We start from the raw sequence: 21459 nt of genomic DNA, 5'->3' as shown, positions 1-21459 counted from the left end.
TCTTTTCTTCCTTGGCACTGCCTTGTTGGTCAAGTTGGCTGTAAGAACCCATAGTTGAGTGGTTGAATGCATGCTTTGTTCATAAATCATTCTGGACTCATGTCCTGCCATCTCCATTCCATAGGTTCTCAGTTGACAGGGCTGGGGAAAAACCTGTCTGGCACCTCCAAGAGCTGTTGCCTGACAGAGTACTGAACTAGATGAAGCTGTGACATAAAGCTGCTTGTATGAGATATGTCATTCCTTCATTTGCCCAAGAAAAAACCTGTAATCTTCATCCAGATCACATGTTTTCCAATATGTGCTCACACTCATACACAAGCAATCTTTACAATTGTCAATGAAACAGTAGGGATGCTTTTGAAATTCTCCTCATCTAAAGTTCTCTTGAAAGTTCTGGATTGTGCCAGAGTTTCCACACAAGTTTGCTCTGGATTTTGGTTTCCTTGCACCTTTTGCTGACAAATAAGTGTATGTTAATGCTTAACTGCAGAAAAGCAATTTTGATGCAATTGTATGAATCACTGCCTCACAATTCCTTTCGTGTGGTATTTTATCATCAAAGTGATGTGTGGTGTGCCTCAGTCAAATGCAACACAACAAAATCTTGATTCCATTGTATGTATGATCACTTTGAGACCTATTTCCCCATGATTTTGTCAACAGGCACATATGCATCCATGAAGTGGGTTGGAGGTTAAAATGAACTAAAGAAAATGAAGGATTCAATGCATGATCAAATTCTCAATTTAAAAAAAATTCTCTAGGTTAAACTGGCATTCAGAACAGGTGGAATGCAGGCCAGGGTGAACACACAGAACAATAAAGGAATGGAATGGGAGAAACCAGCTAACCCTTAACCAGCCAATCTGCCCATCCATCCTGTTGTGAAAGAAGCAGTTCTCCTGGATAGGAGAATTCCAATGCACTTGACTGTCCGTAAATGGCATATAAATATCATTGGGAGTGTGAAGTGGATTTCTAGTTATGGTTTGGATTCGAACTATGGTTATTGGTAACCATTGCTTATCCAGTTTGGACATCAAAGCAATCTCAAGTTACTGCAAACCAGAAAGTGAGAGAGATCATTTGAATATTTGAAGTAATGAGGAAGGGGAAGAGAAAAGGGGAGTAAAGGAAGAAGGTGAGCACAATGCCAACTGGGTCATTATTTTGCTTTGTTTGTAGTCACATATTGAGTCTAAAGAAGATAATTGCTTGTCTTGCTCTGACTATTCCAAAGAACAGAAATACTATATATTGAACACTTACTGCTAAGACATTGTAAGACATATTAAGTTGAAATGCTTACAGTAACAACACAACTTCAGTAGTAGAAAAGGGATACCATCTGAAGAAGTGAGTTGTGGCTCACGAAAGCTCATACCCTACCAGAAAATATTTTTGTTAGTCTTTAAGCTACTGGACTCTTGCCCTTTTCTACTACTGCAGACAGACTAACACAGCTACCCACTGTGAACACAACTTCAGCTTTATCTATGCGACTTTATTTGAAATAAAGGTAAACCCACCATTCTTGCTAATTGGGTGGGACTCCAGGCAGAGAATTAAACAAAGAATTAAACACTGTAATATGATATATACTAACCCTTCCTAAGAACAGAAGCACCCTAAAAGACTTACACACAAAAACATGATGCCCACTTACTTCTGTTTCTGTTCATACTAATAAACTGTAGGTTGTCGCTTGGGAAAGATCTAACCACTGTGGGTTATCATTTTTGGTATGTACGCAGTCTGGCTAAAACAGCATGTATTGCAAAAGCTGGACCAAGCTAATCTGGAATGGAAAGTTGACTGAAGTGGAATGTATTCTACCTCAGGTCTCTGCCAGCTGGAGAATTCTGATGAATATTTCATGGCCTATCAATATACAGCTAATTCTGAGAAATGCAGACTATGTTCATTACAGGTACTATAAATAATGCACACAAGGCCGGCATTCAGACCTGACTTGTTTCCAAAGCAAAAGAACTGCAGATAACACAGAAACTGAGGACTATAAAATGAAATACTGCCATAACACTAGCTAAACAAGCTGAGGAACTCCAACTTCTTTTAGAGTTAGCTAGCCAGGACATCAACCCCATCCAGTAATTTCCTTTGGGCACGAGAGTTTATCAAGTCTTCCCCCACTCACTTCAATGGAGAAATCAACTCTGTATCCAAAGGAATGTTTGTGCATAGCTACCTTCTCCATTGAAATGATTGGGGATGCCTACACATGCAGAAGTTCCATGGGTAAATCACAATTCACCTATGTGAAATTTGGGAGACTGAATGGGCTTGTGCATTGTTTTAGACTACAAGTTGGATTCAGCCAGCTGTTTTGCTCTATCTCGGCCAATTTCCCTCCTTATTACAGACCCCATTCCACATGGCTTTTGTCCATGCAAATCCTGTCGGCCCAAATATAGTCTTTTTTGGTGGCCTAAGAGGACCCTTTCTTTTTCACCAGTGGAAGAACTGTCTGGATCCAACCCTATGATTTCTAAATTACATATACACCTAGAGCTGCACATTGCAATGATCTCCTGTCCATCTACACAGCTGACTACGGGCAATCATGGACAGTTATCACTGTGGGGTAAGGTGTTACTTTTGGGAGGAGGAGCTGTGAAATTGTGTATGGACCAGAGTGTTTTGGGGGCACATAACTTGCTTCTAATAGGATACTACCAAACAGATGAACAGGAACTAGAGGGAAGCTCCCATGAACATATAACTGAAGGGTTTCCAAAATCTTTGTAATACAGATTTCCCTTGAACCAATGTTTGATTTTGAGATAGCAAAAGATGGGGAAAAAATCTTTCAAAGCCATCTCTTATCCCCTTAGTAAAGCAAGACAAATTTGTTTTTCCTAGGGAATTGATGCAGATCTATTTTATTTTCTTCTTAGCTTGCTCCCTAGAAATCTATGCAAATTATCAGCACTTATGTATGCTTTTTATTATTCTGTAATCTTAGTCATTTATGCATGGGTACTTGGACTCATGTTCACCCCCTGTCTGACTTGATTGTTCCTTGGAGTTCTGCATGAGTTTTCTGTCCATTAGAAATGACCTCGCTGCCAGCCCTCACAATGTCCGGGTTTTCCCATTCCTCTGTTAATCCGCCTTTTCCCTCTACCCTGAGTTCAGCCCAGCTGAAATCTCTGTGCAGAAGGCAAAGCACAGGACACAGAAGACTGGCTTCTCTCACAGCCAATCACAAAGCAGCGTGTAAAGAGGTGGAGATTCAAATGCTTCCTGCTTCCTTGGAACTCTTTCTGAGCAAAAGAAAGGCTTTTTAAAACTGAGGGTTAGATTTCCCCCCCCCCTTTCTTTCAGATTGCTCCGTTTTTTGCTTTTTGTTATTAAAATGCTTTTTAATGCAGCAATTGGGTTTGGGGAAAGCAGAATTTTCTCTCACAGTGAGCACTGTGAGGTAAGCCAATTACAAAGCAGCATTTAAAGAGGTGGGGACTTGATTTGAGCTTGGAGACTGGTGGTGCAGAGATTCCCAACTGGAAATTGTGGGTCCAGCCAGCAACAAACCTTAGGTAAAACTCCCAAGCATAAATGAAAGGGGGAGTTGATACACAAAAAGAGAAAACGTATGACTATTTTTTAAAACCGCAAGGCTAATTTTGTATATTTTGGAGGGTGGATAGGTGAGTTTAACACCAGACTCCACTGGCACAGATGCAGTTCTTTTCTTATAAAATACGCTAGATGGTTTGTATGGCAGCAGCTTATAAATTATGCAAGACAAATGTAGGCTGGTGTGAAGGGAGGGGAATGGGGCTGAGCTATGGAAGACATCATGTTTGTGACATCACTGGGAGTGAGAAGGCAATGATTATGTACGTGGCTAAAGAGCAAGCGGGAAACGTAGTACTTCTTTTGCTCCAGTTATTTCCCATGGAGAAAGGACACTAAAACATACTGAGCCAGACTTACCAAACAAAGTAAGGACTGAAATAGCTTAGCTAGACTTCTGCTGCAGGTGCAAAGCAAATGTTCACAGAAAAATCAACTCTGCTCACCATAAGCTAAATTTACAAGAAAGGGGCTTCCAAAAAATGTGCATTTCTTTCTCATTTGTCCTAAGTGCATAATTTTATTAGGAACTTTGTGTTTCCCTGTTGTATTACACCAAATTGCACCAGAGAGAAAGTCATCTCGCCTTATTAGGAAAGCAAAACTAAAAAAACAACTCTGCATCTCCTAATGAGTCAATCTCAAAATGTAGAACAAATACACTCATCAGGCTGGGGTTTATTATAGCCACTCAGCTGTGTAGGAGCAGCCATGCATAGAATAGGGAACCCTTGAAGGGGGTTTGGCAAAGCGAGAGCGAGAGCGGGAGAGAGAGAGAGAGAGAGAGAGAGTTTCCTACATGGCTAGTTTTGACATAATGACGTATCAGGGCAAAAGACACTTGCCTAGTTAAAGGAAACTTGTTCAGTTTCATGCTATAGGCTTGAACCAGAAGTGCAGACAGCTTGTTAGTAGGACATGTTTTCAGAAGAAAACCAAATTAACCGTTTGGTTTTTTTCACATGATCTCTCACAGAGTGGGGGGTATCCTGCTTTCCTCCCTATGTGGCGCTTGCATTTTTTTTTTAGGAGGCAGGGGGCTATAAAGACCTGAATGGTAAATCAGTGATTTCTTCATAACCAGAGAAATTGTTAATATCAGAAATAGACATTGAGTAAAAACAGTATAATTTTTTATTTCAGATTTGTATTTTATTTATTATCATATTGTCCTTAATTACTTTCTCAATTTACCCCTTGCCCCTTTCAACGAGAAACATTGGCTGCTACATGGAATTCTGAGGAATGTACAGGAATAGAGGAATGGAAGGACAAATTTGCAGAATATGCAGTGATGGTGAAACTGACAAACTACGTGAACAGAAAGCCAAACAAAGAATTTCAAGACAAATAAAGATTATATTTTTATACACTTCTCAAAATCTGGTGTGAGGGTCTATACATACGAGGAGAACATTATTTTTATGTCAAAATATCAGGTTTGATAAGAATAAGTTTTATTAAAAATAATGTACATAGAAGTTGGGTATAAATTAGCATAATTAAGATATGATTAAATTGATTGATTTAGTTATTATTGTGAGACTAATTAAAACTATGTTTTATAAAATGTTTACTATTTAGAATTAATTAAACATAGAATGATAGAATATATAAGGCATTATTTTCTCAAAAATATAATATCTAAAAAGTATAGGGAATGATGTTAAGTTATGCAGGGGTAGTTCAGAGTAAATGAAAGCATGAAAGTAGCTATAATATTTCAGGTTAAAAGTAGATTTTGTAGTAAATTCAGTTAGGTTATCAATATTTGACACATGTATGTTACAAATCTGTATTTTGGGGGGTGTTTTCTATTCTGTACTTTCTATGTTTTTTGTTCAGTTTCTATAAGCAAATAATAAAAACAAGTAAAAAAAACAAGAAAAACGGGCTAAAATGAATAAATAACTGAAGTAAATAATGGTCAGACTTATAGCAGATAAATGGGGGGTTTGTTTGAGAACCACTGAAGCATGAAGGTGGAAGATGACTCGAAAAATCCACCCTGAACCAGAAAGGAGGGCAGCAGGGTGGGTTCGGGTGGGTCAAGTACGTGGAGAGTAAAACAATGTGACTTTTTCCCCTTAATCACCGAGAAGTCTCCCCACTCTCATTTTTTCATGGGAGCTGTCAAGTCACAACCATACTTCTGGCTGAAGGTAAGTATGGGCAGAAGTGAGCAGAAAACAATGGATTTCTGCAAGGTAAGGAGCGGGGGGAGAGAAGGTGGCATGGTATAGCTCTATCCAGTAAGATCTCAGAAGCTAAGCAGGGTCTGTACTTGGATGGGAGACCACCAAGGAAGGCTCTGCAGAGGAACACAATAGCAAGCCACCTCAGCTTCTCACTTGCCTTGCAAGCCCCTTGCTGGGAGTCACCATAAGTCAGCTGCAACTTGGTGGCACTTTACATGCTCACACAAGGAGGGAGAGGGTTTAGCTACACATTACTGTAAATCATAATAATAAATGACTCTCTTTACATATGAAAGGGTGGACATATAAACTAACAGAAGCAAATCAGTCTATCATACCTAGTTTGACCCTAGGAGTGTTCACAGTAAAATATAATACAACAGGATCTTACCATTGTCGCCAGATGTCTTGTCTTTTCCATTTGCCGCTCCAGCACCTTGTCTCTAAGACACAAAGAGAAAAAAAGGAGGGATTCTTACTTGTGCTCCTTTTGAAAGCATTATTTTACTGGAAGCTGATTGGCATTTTCACTCACACACAGTGCCAATGGATATAAAATCTGATCAGAAAATGTACAGATGAGCATAGAATTGAAGATCCATTGTGAAGTTTCAAAGAAGGGAATTTTCCACCCTCCTGTTTCTTACATTGCTGGAATCTGTGCAGCATCTCAATATGGAGATTTATATGTATGCTTGGCGATATTCCACAAACTGGACCTTAGCAAATGTAGAATAGATCACACAGGTTGTTTTTATATAAAAAATAAACTATTAGAGGGACATGGGATCTAATGGTCACCCTAGAATAATGGAGCCTCTCATGTTCAAGGTTTTGCACACACATTGCTTCTCTGATTTTGTCGGGTTTTAATCCCATAATTATTTTTAAGCATCAGATATTTATGCAAACCTGGGCTTTTCATTTTAACGTTATTCATCTTGATGACTGAGAGACTGTGAAAGGTATACTTCTATAGGAGCCTACGACTATAAAGGCGACTCTGGATGGAATAAATATAAACAAATTTTAGACTACATTTTACAAATGTCATGTTACTCAGTCTAAGGTCTGCAATTTTCTCATACATTTATGTACTTTCACAATGGGATAGCTGTATTCAGAATTGTATTATTCAGACCACTGAAGAAGGCTTCACAGCCAAAACGCATTTGGTCTGAGCTGTGATATTGTTTGGATACATTGTTGCACTGTTGTAATTTTGTGTTTTTATGTTTATTTGGCATGTTTAGCATAGCTACATAGAGGCTTATTTTTGTGTTTGTATTAAATTTACTATATATTATTCACAAAATCACTTGTATCGATATTAGCCCATGGTTTCATGTTGATTCCTTACCTTTTGGGTACCTTACAGCCCATTCCTGAAAAAATGGGCTGGAAGTCCTTAGGAGGAGGCGTAACCTCGCCGCCAGCGTAAGTGCATGTAATCGCACAATTACATGTACTTACGCTGGTGGCGAGGCCAGTCCCACCGGCGGGAGAGTGCCGCGGGACCGCACCACGCCCCTCTGCCAGCGTGGCATCTCCGGGGCGCCAGCAACGGCATAGAGAGGCCGCGCTGGTGCAGGGGGGTGTTCCAGGGGCGGGGGGAGGAGCCGCCGGTTAGGCGGCCGCCTATCCCCGTCCAGCTGGTTATGCCGCTGGTGGGAACGGCAGTGCTGCACCTGCTATTTAGCAGGCACAGTCTCGCTGTTTTCAATGGGGCTTTTGGCCCCGTTTAAAGAAAAAAAAGCTGTGAAACGACTTTTTTTGTTCCCGCAGTGTGAATCGGCTTAGGAAGCGGCGCCGCTATGCCTCTTCCCTGCCGACTCTGCACGCCTACTATTCAGGAATGGGCTGTTGGTCTGTGTTCTCTGGTCTGCCTGTGTTCTCTGGTCTGTTGTTCCGCCATACAGACACTACTACCTTTAATAAGGACCTGTTAGGAACTTGTTGGGTTACATTTTCCTCAAATTTAAACCATAGCTGTAGGACTGTAGTTTCTTACCAATTAGGCTTCTGTTAGGCCTTCAAAAGAGCAAAGGATATTGATTTTCAAATACTTAAATAAATAGCTTAACAATTTATTTGTGGCCTCTGCCCTCGGCTCTATTGATGCCAGCTGAGGTTAGAGTTACAGTTCCACAGTTAGGGAAGCAGTTCCTTGTAGGAAAAATTCCTCCTGGTTCCTTGGGAATTCATTGGCAGAGCGCAGAGTTAGATAGGGTTTAATATCCTCAGTTGAGGTACTTCCCATTTTTAAAAAGTTTCCTAATTCCATCTCCAGGACAGTGTGAGAGATTAAATTTGGTCAGGTCTAGACGAGGCAGGACCTCTGGAGCTGCCCCACCTGCACAGGTGACTGCAGATGCTGGCACTGGGTGGGGGTCTGCTGCTCAGGCTGTCCTTCCTCCTGCTGCTGTTGTTGACCCTTCCCAGCAGCAGGGGGAGGAGGAGCAGCCTGGGGTGTCTTTTGGGCTGAGTTTCATGGACGCAAGTCTTTCGGAGCTCACCCATATTTACTGGCATGGGTATTCGGCTTATTCCAGATTTACCAAAAAAATTGGGCCCAATAAACCTGAACCCAAAATTTACTTCTTTTTTTTTTTTTTTTTTTGCACAGCCCTAAGCAGCAGCACTCAATAGAGAAGCAGTGAGCTGGGCAGGTGCATAGAAGAGAGCTGTTAAAATCCAACCTAGGGATACATTGTCTAAAAGTATCACATTTGCCATATTCTGTAGTACTGACTTACAAGTATTCCACAAAGTATTCCTCAAAGATAAAGAGCAATCTGAAACCTTTTCAGAATTAAAGCATTCTGAAGCATGGTTTAGACATGCAGCAGAACAAGGTGGCAGAATCCTGATTGGGTAGACTGGATGGGGTTTCTGCAGATTATATTGGTATGTGTCAAATTTCTCAATGATCCCACCATAATTTAAAAAAAAAAATGTTCTGCAAGTGAAAAACTATAAATGAGCAAAATGTTTTGGATCTGGCCCACCCCCTGGTTTCTCCTTGAAGGAGCTTTTCTTGCCAGGAAGCATTTAAAATGAATTTATTTTCCACAATGTGAAATGCAACAACCCGTTTTACTAGCTCAGATCTTTACAACCATAATTCTACCACATTCTGTAGACCAAGGTTTAGAATTCTATAACTTTTACTGAATACTGACAATGTGCAAAATTTAGTTTCAGCCGTATTTTGTTCTCAGAAAGTGGCTGGTATCCTTTCAGGCTGAAGGATGTCCCTCCAACTTAAGAAGCCTTCCTTCAGCCTAATGATCTTTCCACCAATGCAAATGTCACTTCCATTGGTGGAAGAGCCACTTAAGTTGGAGAAAGGATCTTAGACTAGAGAAAAGCTTAAAGAGTTGCTTAGTGGAGTGATAGGACACAGGCACACACAGACATGATTTATTTGAATGATTGCCATACTGAAGCTAGGAAGGCATTTTTCTCCAGGGTCACATTGCATGTGATCCTTTGCTTTTCTTTTTTCCTACCCATGCAGCACAAGGCTGGGCTCACTCGATACATCACTGCTTGTTATTTGCAGTATCAGCATTTTCTTCAGTACACTTGTTCTCGGACTGTGACATTCTGTTGACTTGTGTCGTTTAGATTGTTCTGTGTGGGCACTGATGGAATGGCTAGCAGAGAACTGTCAGATAGGGCTTCTGACAGCTCCGTCCCCAAACTAGATGGTTTCCCCATGAACAAGATGGAGTTCTCCGTGCACTCCCCCCCCCCCGTTTTGCACACGGGCTCCGGCCAGGGATTTACAATTGTATTGGGACCCGCCCGTGTAAATCTCCGATCTGATATCGGGTCCCGCGCACAAAGCCGAGAGCTCGGCCATCTCCTCCACTGATTGCTCACGATTGTTTCTGTTTCAGTTTTACTTAAGTCGTTACCGGCAGGAAACGACTACATTGTCTCTTTGTTCCTGTAACCCTATTGTATCAGCCCTATATATGTATCCATACTCCCCCAGTCATGTATCCAGCCTTGCTCGTCTCTTTACTGAAATCACTGACCTCCGGAATAAATCCTTGAATCACTGCTCTGTCTGGATTTGAGTTCTATTGCCTGAAACGTCGTGCATTTGCTGAAACCTGACAAGAACTTCTTACCCTTCCAATCCAAATCAGAGTACCAGCATGGTTTAGTGTTTAGGATACTAGACTAGAATCTGAAAGATTTAGGTTCAAACCTCTATTCTGCTCGGGTTGCCAGCCTCCAGGTGGGGGATGGAGAACTCCCACTATTACCACTGATCTCCAGGCAACAGAGATCAGTTCCCCTGGAGAAAATGGCAGCTTTGGAAGGTGGACTCTATGGCATTAGACCCTCTGAGGTCCCTCAGCTCCCTTAACTCTGCACTCCCCAAACTCTCGCCCCAAATCTCCAGGGGTCTCCCAACCACCAGATGGCAAACCTACACTCTGCCAATGGTAGGTCACCAGGTGACCTTGGACCAGTCAGAGTTGTTGTGAGGATAAAATGGAGGAGGGAGAATGATGAACTGGACTGCAACTCCTTGGAGGAAAGGGGGGTGGAATAAACATGTACTATATAATTAAATAATAGTAAAATGGCTTCTTAGCAAGCAAATCCACATTCTGATGATTTCCTATTAATTACCAAAAATGTTTTTTCAAACAGAAGGATTGGTATTACATTACATTGCTATGGAGAATCACTTCATAGTCAAGAGCTGTCTTTCTGAGTAAAATATGAGGACTCAGTTTGCAGAGAGCAAAAAGAGACAGCCATCAATCAGAGCTGCATATCAGTTTGCAGAGAGCAAAGAGAGACAGCCATCAATCAGAGCTGCATAAAGCTAGTCAAAATAAGCAGTCTTCATAAAGCAAACAAAGCTGTAAGACTGGGGATCCTGAACACTTAACCCACGTGCTGTTGTACTGCCAGCTTTACATGGGGCCGAGGAATACCTATATTAAGCCCCTACTGCCCAGTGATCAGAGTCTCTCAGATCAGCAGTTGGTGATGTACCTTTTATCTGATAGAAACCCCTCTGTCACCCAACAAGTAGCTAGTTTTCTCCTGTCTGCACAAAGGATTCGTGAGCAGTTTGTTCGTACTTCTAAGTAATGTCATTTTAATGTAACCTGTTTTCACAACTCTGTTTATTGTATGCTGATGTAAATGCCTAATAAAGGTAATGATTATGATGATGAAGCAAACAAAGCTTGCAACTATTTCACGAACAATTATTAGTGCAACCTGCTTTTACTTAAACTAGAATGCCAGCTGCATCACCTTGGATCCAGTAATAAGGCAATTACTGAGAAGCTAAATGAATTATTTTCATCTGTCTTCACCACTGAAGATATAAGGCAAGTACCTGTTCCTGAATGGATGTTTTCAAGAGGAGAGGATGTGGAGGTAAGGAAAACAGTGGTGACAAAGGAAGATGTTCTAGAACTTACAGGCAAATTGCAAATTAACAAATCACAAGGACCAGATGGTATCCATCCTAGAGTTCTTTAAGAACTCAAATGTGAAATTGCTTATCTAAGATATACAACTTGTCCCTATGACAGGGTTGCCAGCTCTGGGTTGGGAAATACCTGGAGATTTTGGGGGTGGAGTCAGAGGATGGCAGGATTTGGGGAGTGGAGGAACTTCAGTGGGATATAATGCCATAGAGCCCACCTTCCAAAGCGGCTATTTACTCCAGGGGAACTTATCTCTGTTGCCTAGGGTTGCCAACCTCCAGGTACTAGTTGGAGATCTCCTGCTATTACAACTGATCTCTAGACAATGGAGATAAGTTCACCTGGAGAAAATGGCTGCTTTGGCAATTGGACTCTATGGCATTGAAGCCCCTCCCCAAATCCCTCCCTCCTCAGCCTCCACCCCAAAAACCTCCCACTGGTGGTGAAAAGGGACCTGGCAACCCTACTGTCGCTTGGAGATCAGTTGTAATCCCAGGAGATCTCCAGCAACCACCTGGAGATTGGCAGCCCTATCCTAAGATCAGCCTCTGTATTGAAGGACTGGAGAGTGGCCAATGTAACTCTCCTTTTTTTAAAAGGATCTGGGGGGATCTGGGAAATTACAGGCTGGTTAGCTTAATGTCTGTCCCAGGTAAATTGATGGAAAGCATTGGTAAAGATAAAATAGTCAAGCATATGGAAGGACAAACCCTGCTGAATAAAAGCCAACATGGTTTCTGCAGGAATAGAGAATAAACTGCTGCTATCATACGGCCCATATACAAATCTATGGTGAGACCATAGTTGGAATATTGTGTACAGTTCTGGTCACTGTACTTGAAAAAACATATTGTAGAGCTTGAAAGGTACAAAAAAGAGCAATATTTCTTCACACAACGTACAATTTGTGGAATTCACTGCCAGAGTATGTGGTCATAGGTGCCAACTTGGAAGGCTTTAAAAGGGAAGTGGACAAATTCATGGAGGGCTGGGCCATCAATAGCTACTAGTCATGATCGGTATCTACTCTCTCCAGTACCAGAGGTAGTATGCCTCTTTAAATCAGTTGCTGGGGAACACAGGCAGGAGTATGATGTTGTCTTCCTGTTTTTGGGCTTCCTAGAGGTAGCTAGTTGGCCAGGGGGTGAACACAATGCTGGACTGGATGGGCCTTTGGTCTGATCCAGCATGGCTCTTCATATGCTCTTAACATTAGTAATACTATTTATTGCAGTGAGGATCACATCTGTCTTTGGCCAAAAAAAAAAAAAAAAGCCCACTTCGGAGATTGTCTTTCACCTGAGTCTGTGTATAGAGGGTCAATTACCATTTGCCTTTGAGCATTTCATAAACTGCTTGAGTGAATAACTTGTTATCAACAGGAAAAAGAATGATGAGGAGAGGTTTTTGTCACTTTAAAAAGTATTCCTCTGTCCAATAAAAAATTTACACTGATGCAAGAGCTGTTTTAAAGGGCCTAACTAGACATCATGGAGGACATGAGACTACCACAGACTTGTAATTCCTCCATAATGTTTAGTTGAAGAACTGGAAGACTTAGAGGAAGGATACACTGAGCAAGATGTTAAGACACGTTTCTTTTTCTAGGTATGCCTAGGGAAATGCAAGTCAGTGACAGTGATACATTTCTCCTAACATGTAGTTAGACCTAAGGTTCATGCTGGGCCACACCCAATGTCTTCCAGTTCTACCCTTGGTATCTGATGAAGGGAGATTTGAATCTCAAAAGCTTATATCCTAAAAATCTGGACTTGAATCTAGCAGTCCTACCCTTAACAGAGAAGTGCCAGAGCTTTTGCCTCCTGACAAATTCAAAATTGTGGTGGATGGGAATGGCTTAGTGGTGGGGAAAATGCCTTGGACCGATGCTCCAATGTGCTGTCATGTACTTATCACAGGTATTCTATGACACTGTGAGAAGGTTAACATGAAATGAGGTTACAACCTGGAATAAATAAAAGTGGAGTAGTGACTACATGAAGAGATTTGAAGTCAGATAACATTTCAAAACACGACACTTCAGATAGTATTGCTCTTATGGTATTTTTGTACAAGCACATAAAAATATTCCATTGGATTACTTTGAAGTAGATTCAGTCGTTGAGGCAAGTGGATTAACTGGAGGGCATCTTAAAGGAATGGACATGTGCAATCACCAGAAATGAAGGTGCCAAAACGGACAAAAATAACTTCAGGTAGGATCCAGCACCTATATTTTTATTCTATAGAACCCATGGACAGAAGATGATTTGAAAAGACAGCAGCAAAATATTTCTTCTTAGTTAGGTGGGTAACTTTGTGATAGTGAGAATTTCTTATTTTTCGTGGGTAGCCTTAGCAGAGAGTTATGGCACACCTGGACATGAGCAAAAACAAGCAGATCCACGGTGCTGGCTGTGACACAGACTCAGGCAGCTGGCATTATCCTCTGCATTTCCAAGCAGTGCTACCGCCTACTCTATGGCTAGTGGACTGGGGATGCCAGGAAGCAGCATATGTGCCACAACCACCTCGTGTTTTCTATGTAACATCTAAAGGTTGGATGGACACCACTATCTGGCATTATCATCTTCTAATGTTCCCCGGCATTTTCTACAGCAATCACCAGCAATCATTAAAGGGCAGAGGTATGAGTGATCCAATAACCCTAGCAGAGGAGACAGAGTTGTAATGAACATGAGTGTGAAATACAGTAAAACAGGATAAACAATTTTGTCACTATGGAGAGTAACAGGAGACTGTTTGTGACTGTTTAGGGCTATATAAATTTTTAAGTCAGTGGTTCTGTTGAACATCAAAGATATACCATTAAAAGTAGCTTGGAAAAGTAATTCTGAACATGTCTTCATAGAAAAAAGGGAAGGAGGAATGGAAGCTACAATATATGCCCAAGACTATGATAAAGAATGCCAGTGACAAGGCAGCCAAATAGATTTAGGCTAAGGGAAACATCTTTACTGCAAAGGCAATTAAATGATGAAATCAGCAGCCAAGGGAGGCTATGGACAGGAATTTGGCGGTAGTGTTGTACATATATAATACTGTGAGCTGTCTGGACTAGGTGACCCCTTGGATTTCTTGTGGCTTATCCAACTTTATAACCGTACATGGCACCCACAACAATATTTCTCACTACACCATCCCTTTTCTAAGAAAAGGTAACTGGTGCCAAGGTTTTTCTTTATGTTCTGTAAAATATGAATAGTATACTCACACATATTTAAAACACACCTGTCTCATTGTCATATTTTTGCAATCCAAAAATATTTTTGAAGTTTTTTACTCTACAGTGTATACTGTTTTTATTTTCTGGGTCTTGATCAAAAGATTTATGGATAGCTGGTATTTAACAAAAATTGATTCAGCAACAAACATTCCCCTGGCCATTCATGAGAGAAGAGTACAGTGGATCGTGCCCACTTTTGGTCAGAAAACACAGGCCCTTGAACCACATGGCTCAACGGAATACTTTTGATCAAAGTATACAACAAAGGGAAATACGTATAATGAGGAGCCTTCCCCTGTACTTAAAAAAAGTTTTAAAAGTATGAAAAATATCCCCTCCCAGAAGCAGCCATTATGGCAAACTCTTATTCTATTATCATTTCTAATTCTGTTCTATTTAAGCATTTATTTAATTCATAATAAAATCCTAGCTAAGTACTGCTTTCAGATCTCCGGCAATGCATTTTGAAGTAGCGCGTATAGTGGCTGTTAATCACGACAGCCACTTAGTCAGAAACAAAATTATATCTGGGAACCACAGATGTACTTTCAAAGTTTTATTATGGTAAGAATAGATGCAAATGCTTAACCACTTCATGAGAGGTTTAAATTTTTTTTGGTTTTTTATTATTATAAACATTTAATCTAACAATAAAAGGAAAAGGAAAAAAAACCATAGATATAACATAAAAAAACAACAACAAATACTAATGATACAAATTATTTTTAAAAAACTAAAACAGCACTACTAATATAACTAAAATACCCATAGCACTTAATCAAGTAATATATCTATTCATCTAAAATCCACATATTTATTATATTACTACCTCTCTACAAATGACACATTGGAGTGCTTTTTCCATCCTTGAAATTGTTGAATTCCAGCAAGTGTCCAGTTCTGCTATATTTTTATCATTATTGTCATGGTCCAGCCGGACCCAGGGGACCCTGACGACTCCTCTGATGAAGAGTCAGCGGGCAGCTCTGGCTTCGATCCCCAGCCTGTGGCCGAAATTGCACAGAAAGAAGCCGCCCCGGCGGGGCCAGAGACCCAGACCTGCAGCCGGAACTAGCGCAGCAACCCCTCGGGCCTCCAGCTCTGCGCCAGCTGCAAAACGTCAGCTGCCTGTGTGCTCACCCCCCTCGGCACCAGAGCCTCAGGAACAGCGGAGGAGGCAAACACGGAGGGCCTTGCAGGAAAAGAGACAAAGTGCCCGCCTAGCAGCTCGGTACCGACCCAGCACTGACCGCGGGGATGAGTGTTTGCAGGAGCAGGTCTGAGGTGGCTGGCAGGTGGCTGCCTGAGTGGCGTCCTGTGTACAAGCAGCTGGAAAGGGCGTAGCTGTGTGGAAGCAACACGTTTATCCACTCCTGACCTTGCTGGGAACTGTTTGCTTCATCTGGACCTTAGCTTGGACCTTCGGACCTGGCTTTTGGTATACCCTTGGACTTGCCCCTGTGAGGTTGGAAACTGTTTGGTGTGTGTGTGTGTGTTAGGGGCTTGTGACAGTTATTATAGTACGTCAACTTTAAGTTTCTTTAACCTTGGTCTTTAACCTCCGTCTGCCCATCAGGTTTCTTTAACCTTGTTGAGCCAATTATTTAAGTCAGGGAATTTATTGCTTTTCCAATATCTCGCTAGATTTGTTATAGCAGCCGTTAACATATGGAGAAACGTAACTTGAATATCCTTTGGTTTGTCTGGAAAATAATTTAATACAATTGTTTCCGGTCTTACTAGAACAACAATATCAGGACCGTTGGATATGATTTCAATCACTTTCCTTCATTATGTTTGGGCTCTACTGCAGCTCCACCACATGTGTAGAAAATTTGCACCAGCTGAATCACAATACCAACATTTACTAGCATTTTTATCCAATTTACACATTTTTTAACTTTGCTTGGGGAGAGATGCCACATGTGTGTCATCTTAAATAAATTTTCTCTAAATGCAAGACATTGTAAAATTTAAACCCTTTGTGAGTATTAAGTTCCATTTCTTTTCATCCAGCTCATAACCTAATTTTTTATTTCATTTCTCTTGAAAAGGGGGGGTTAATGAACCTATTTTTGTACTAATATTCATATAATTTACTTATGAGATTTTATATGATTTTAATAATAGTTCAAATTCATTAAGGATTCTGGGTAACAGCTTGCCCTTCTTAACCAATTGTACTAAATAATTTCTTATTTGAAGATACTTAAAGGGGGTCAATACTCTTTTTACTTCCTCTGGGATCTCTGTGTACTAGATTATTTGTAGATTTTTAACTTAAATTTAATCCATGAACATTTGCCAATATTATCGGGTGTCATATCTGCCATTATTGATGCTAATAATGATTTCCCTACTATTAATCTATGCTTTATCTGATCCCATATCCTAAGTAAGGTATTTAGAGAGGGGTTTAATTTTTGATGGGTCCTTCTGATTACAAATCTCTCATAAGGTCAGAGAATTAGTTTTGTGTTCAAATTAGCTAATCTGGTCTGAACAACATTATTTATTTATTTATTTATTTATTTCAATTTGTAGCCCTCCCTCCCCAGCTGAAGCCAGGCTCAGAGCAGGTAACATCATTTAAAATACATCATGAATAATCAATAGTAAAATTAACCATAAATTCTAAATTTAAAATAATAAAATCCCAATTAAAACTTCAGGAACTCCAAATGGCGCCTAAATTCACTCATGTTGCCCGAGATAAGCGGCAGGTTGCCCCCTCAGTTAACAGAAAAATACAGTGGAAAGAAAGGGGTAGGGGTATTTTAAAGGGCAGAACTCTCAGTATTGATTTTCATTCTGTGTTCTAGCTGCTAACTGTTGTCCGTATATAATGAGATTCTAGGCAGAGATGTAACATTTTTCAACCAATGTAAAGAGGCAGCTATGGGTTGAGACAGCATGTGAACATTCTCTCAGAAATGGACAATTATTCTTCACTGTCTCCTGTCATTTAATAGCACCATTGAGGAGTGATTGTAAATGCCATTTGAGAGCTCTATCCAATCAGGAAGACAAAAAGTACTAGTATAGTGTAGTGGCTAAGAGAGTAGACTATGAATATGGGATTTCATGGTTCAAATCTCATCTCTACCACAAACCCATTAGATAGGATTGCCAGTCTTCAGATACTAGCTGGAGATCTCCTGCTATTACAACTGATCTCCAGCTGATAGAGATCAGTTCACTTGGAGAAAATGGCTGCTTTTGGCAATTGGATTCTATGGCATTGAAGTCCCTCCCCTCCCCTCCCTAAACCTCTCCATTCTCAGGCTCTGCCTCAAAAACCTCCTGCTTGTGGCAAAGAGGGACCTGGCAACCCTACCATTAGGTGGCCTTAGCCTGAGCTCAGCGACAGTGAGAACTCCGCAGAGGAGGAAGGACCCCGTACAGCACAGCCACAGCTGTCAACAGACAACCAGCAAGGAGACCAAGTGCAGACACTCCCAGGGGTGCAGCCGACAATCAGCTCAGAGGCACCTCCACCTCCTGACCCTGAGGCAGTAGCCCAGCCCCCAGGTCCCAGCTCCCCAGGGTCACCAGCACCCTTGGAATCCCACAGAAGACAACTGAGAGCAGAACTGCAGACTCGAAGATGGAGTGCCCACCTGGCTGTTCAACATCAGCTGCAGATGGAAAGCAACAGTAACGATGAGTGGTTGCAGCCCGCCCCAGCACCAGGCTATAAAGCCTCCGGACAGGAACCAGTTGGCATGGATGCAACATGTTCGATAGGCATTGAACTGGCTGACACTACCTGATTTATACCTGTGACCTGACCTTGGACTGGCAAACCTTCCTGTGACTCTTTCTGGCTCCCTTTTGACTCCGGACTGTTTCGACTCTGCTTTTCGGACATTCCTTTGGCTTGTAAACCTCGAAGGCTGGGAGAGACGCTGTACCCTGACACCAGCCAGGCAGGCAGGACAGGTTAGCACTCCCTCTCACCCTAATATGGGCAACAATATCAGCCTACCATGCAGGGTCATTATAAGGCTTACAATAATACAATGGACTGGATCCTATGCATCCGTTCTGCCTACATATGAAGCCTTTCTCCAGAGCAAGAGGTTCCATTATCACAGGAGGCAGAATGGCTGATTTCACCCACTTCTTCCGCCTCACTGCAGCCACTCTATGCTGCTTAGCTTTTTAGCCATTAAAGGTCCCCCAATCTTGGCAACTGCAGTGTTAGTGCTCATGAATAGCTGCTGGAGGAAGGAGTAGAGAAGGGAAGATCTGCCTCTGCATCAGCTTCCATTCATACTAAATAGACTCCAGCCCAACGTATGAAGTGATTTGAACATGCTATACACATGCTAGGCTAACAAAACAAAACAAAAACCATCATCTACAGGAATAACTGTCTACACAATCAGGGCTTATTCTGCTCTGGATCTAACAGCTGTTTTACTAATGTAAATTGAATATGGCCCTCAGTATCCACAGAGGAAAAATAATTTAAGCTGAAGGCAGGCAATAGTGTTTCAAATAATTAAAAGTGGTTGGAGACTCAAGTGTTATATTGGTTCTCGTAGGTTATCCGGGCTGTGTAACCACAGTTACACAGCCCGGATAACCTACGAGAACCAATGAACTCTGACCGTGAAAGCCTTCGACAATATCAAGTGTTATAATTTCCCACAAAGAACACACAGATTGTTCTCGCATTACTTACTACAGACAGGAATTGCAGAGATATGATCATATAGAAGACTGTACACCCTACAGGCAAATATCCCCTTTCAAGTCATCTTTGACTGTCCCCCTCCAAAAAACCCTGTGTCCAGCAGTTTGGTGTAAATCAGACAAGATGCTGGGGATCCACATCTCATTAAATTTCACTTCATAACAGCCATAAAAAACCGGATCAGGTTTGGGAGTGTGGTGCTGGGCAAGAGGGAGATAACACTTCTCCTTATGCCCCATTTCCAGTTGGTCCCCATAGGACCAATACATTTTATTATATGTTTGCTCTACTAGGGCCAACAGTGACACCAGGAGGCTGATTTACATCAGGAAAAAGCATAACCCTCTCCATGCCCAGCATCATGGTCATGATCCAAGTCACTCCCTTCCCCCAGCTGCTATTTAGAGAAATTTAATAGAAGCAAGATCTGAGCAAAGACCTCTGTCTCATCTAGTATGACCCGTAGTCTTAAAATAGAAAAAATAAAATAAACTTCCACTGACATCAGTGTGGTGTTTTTTTTTAACTCACATACATTGTTCTAGAACATATCCATTTGGTTATAGTGGCTGTTTTGAATAATGCAAGTAAGTCACCCTTAATTTATTTTACATTAATTTAATTAGAAATAACTATTTTTGGAAACCTCCGATAATCCAGGCAAATGATTTACATTTGCAGGGCTTTGAGGTTGACTTGCATAAATGGTCTCCTTGATGTTAGGGGAAAACAAATTTGGCATGCATGTTTTACGATCTTTTGCTGAAGGCATTTTCTTTTTGTGCAGTCCTGCAAAACACGTACTAGCATGAAGAGAAATCTCTCAAAATTTAGCATTTGTTTTCCAAGGTCTAAAATCAAATCACATGTGAACTAATAGCCCAAGTTGTAGGCTAGTCAATATTTTGTGTATTTGACATACTTTGAAGCAAACATGTTGTTTGACAGATTTTTTTAAGGACATAGCAGAAATATTTTCCATATGGGAATTAAGAGGATGTCTACATTTATCTTGGAAGTTACTGCAAGAATATATAACTCTGTTACTGCGAAGCCCTTAAAAGACTTATTGTTTGATTTTTTTTCTTTGAAGGAGTGTGGTTTTGAGTTGTCAATATTTATCTACATGGGTAAACTTTACTTAATGTAATTCAATGTGCTTCTATAGTGTAGCTGTATGAGTAACACCTGTGTGATCAGTATATGTAAACAGCATATGAATGCTTAGCATGGGGCAAGTATGAGCTATACAGTTCACCTCTCCGTTCTTTCCTCCAAAAGCTGGAAACTAATTAAGTCTACCCATTGTTACAAGTGGAGGTTACAGCCTGTATCCTAGTTCCAGTAGAAAAGCAGAACTTGGATACTAGAGAAATGAGCAAAGTTTCAAAAGGGTTTCATGACATTGTTTAAAGAACAGACTTAGAATCATGGAGTTGGAAGGGGCGATACAGGCCATCTAGTCCAACCCCCTGCTCAATGTAGAATTAGTCTAAAGCATCCTTGACAAGTGTTCATCCAACTGCTGCTTGAAGACTGCTGGTGAGGGGATGCTCACTACCTCCCTAGGCAACTGATTCCATTGATGAACTATTAAAAAATTCTAGCTGGTACCTTTCTGCCCATAATTTAAATCCATTATTGTGAGACCTATCTGCTGCCAATAGGAACAGCTCTCTGCCTTCCTCTAAGTGACAGCCTTTCAAATTCTTAAAGAGAGCAATCATGTCCCCCTCAACCTCCTCTTCTCCAGACTGAACATTACCAACTCTCTCAGCCATCCCTTGTAGGGCTTGGTTTCCAGGCTCCTGATCATCTTTGTTGCTCTCCTCTACACCCGCTCCATTCTGTTCACATCCCTTTTGAAGTAAGGCCCCCAGAACTGCATACTGAACTCCAGGTGCCACCTGAACAGTGCGGTGCACAGTGGAACTATGCCATCTTGCAATTTGGATGTTATGCTTCTTTGATACATCCCAAGATCACATTAGCCTTTTGTGCTGTTGCATCACACTGCCTGCTCATATTTGGCTTACAGTCCACCCGTACCCCAAGAACTTGTTCACATACACTGCTACCCAGAAGTGTATCCTCCATCCAGTATAAGTGCTTCTCAGGAGAAATATGTCTTCCTCCTTGAAAAGGGGGGGGGATGAAGTGATGGCGGAGAAAGGTTTGCAAATGTTACCCAAGTGTATCCTCCATCCAGTATGCTTGTTTCTCATTTTTTGTTACCCA

General features: G+C 41.2%; 1 protein-coding gene across 1 annotated transcript in view; it reads right to left on the bottom strand.

The window, feature by feature from the left end:
• PCP4 (Purkinje cell protein 4) overlaps positions 1–21459 on the bottom strand; it is an 87825-nt gene that overhangs the window by 47193 nt on the left and 19173 nt on the right. Inside the window, exon 2 of the mRNA XM_056858551.1 lies at positions 6193–6244. Coding sequence (XP_056714529.1) covers positions 6193–6244 — 52 coding nt within the window. The remainder of the gene's footprint in view (positions 1–6192; positions 6245–21459) is intronic.

This window comes from Euleptes europaea, chromosome 12 (genome assembly GCF_029931775.1).
Source record: "Euleptes europaea isolate rEulEur1 chromosome 12, rEulEur1.hap1, whole genome shotgun sequence".
In the NCBI taxonomy this organism is placed as follows: Eukaryota; Metazoa; Chordata; class Lepidosauria; order Squamata; family Sphaerodactylidae; genus Euleptes; species Euleptes europaea.
Note: the sequence above shows the minus strand (reverse complement) of the source record. Positions and strands in the feature narration are given on the sequence as shown.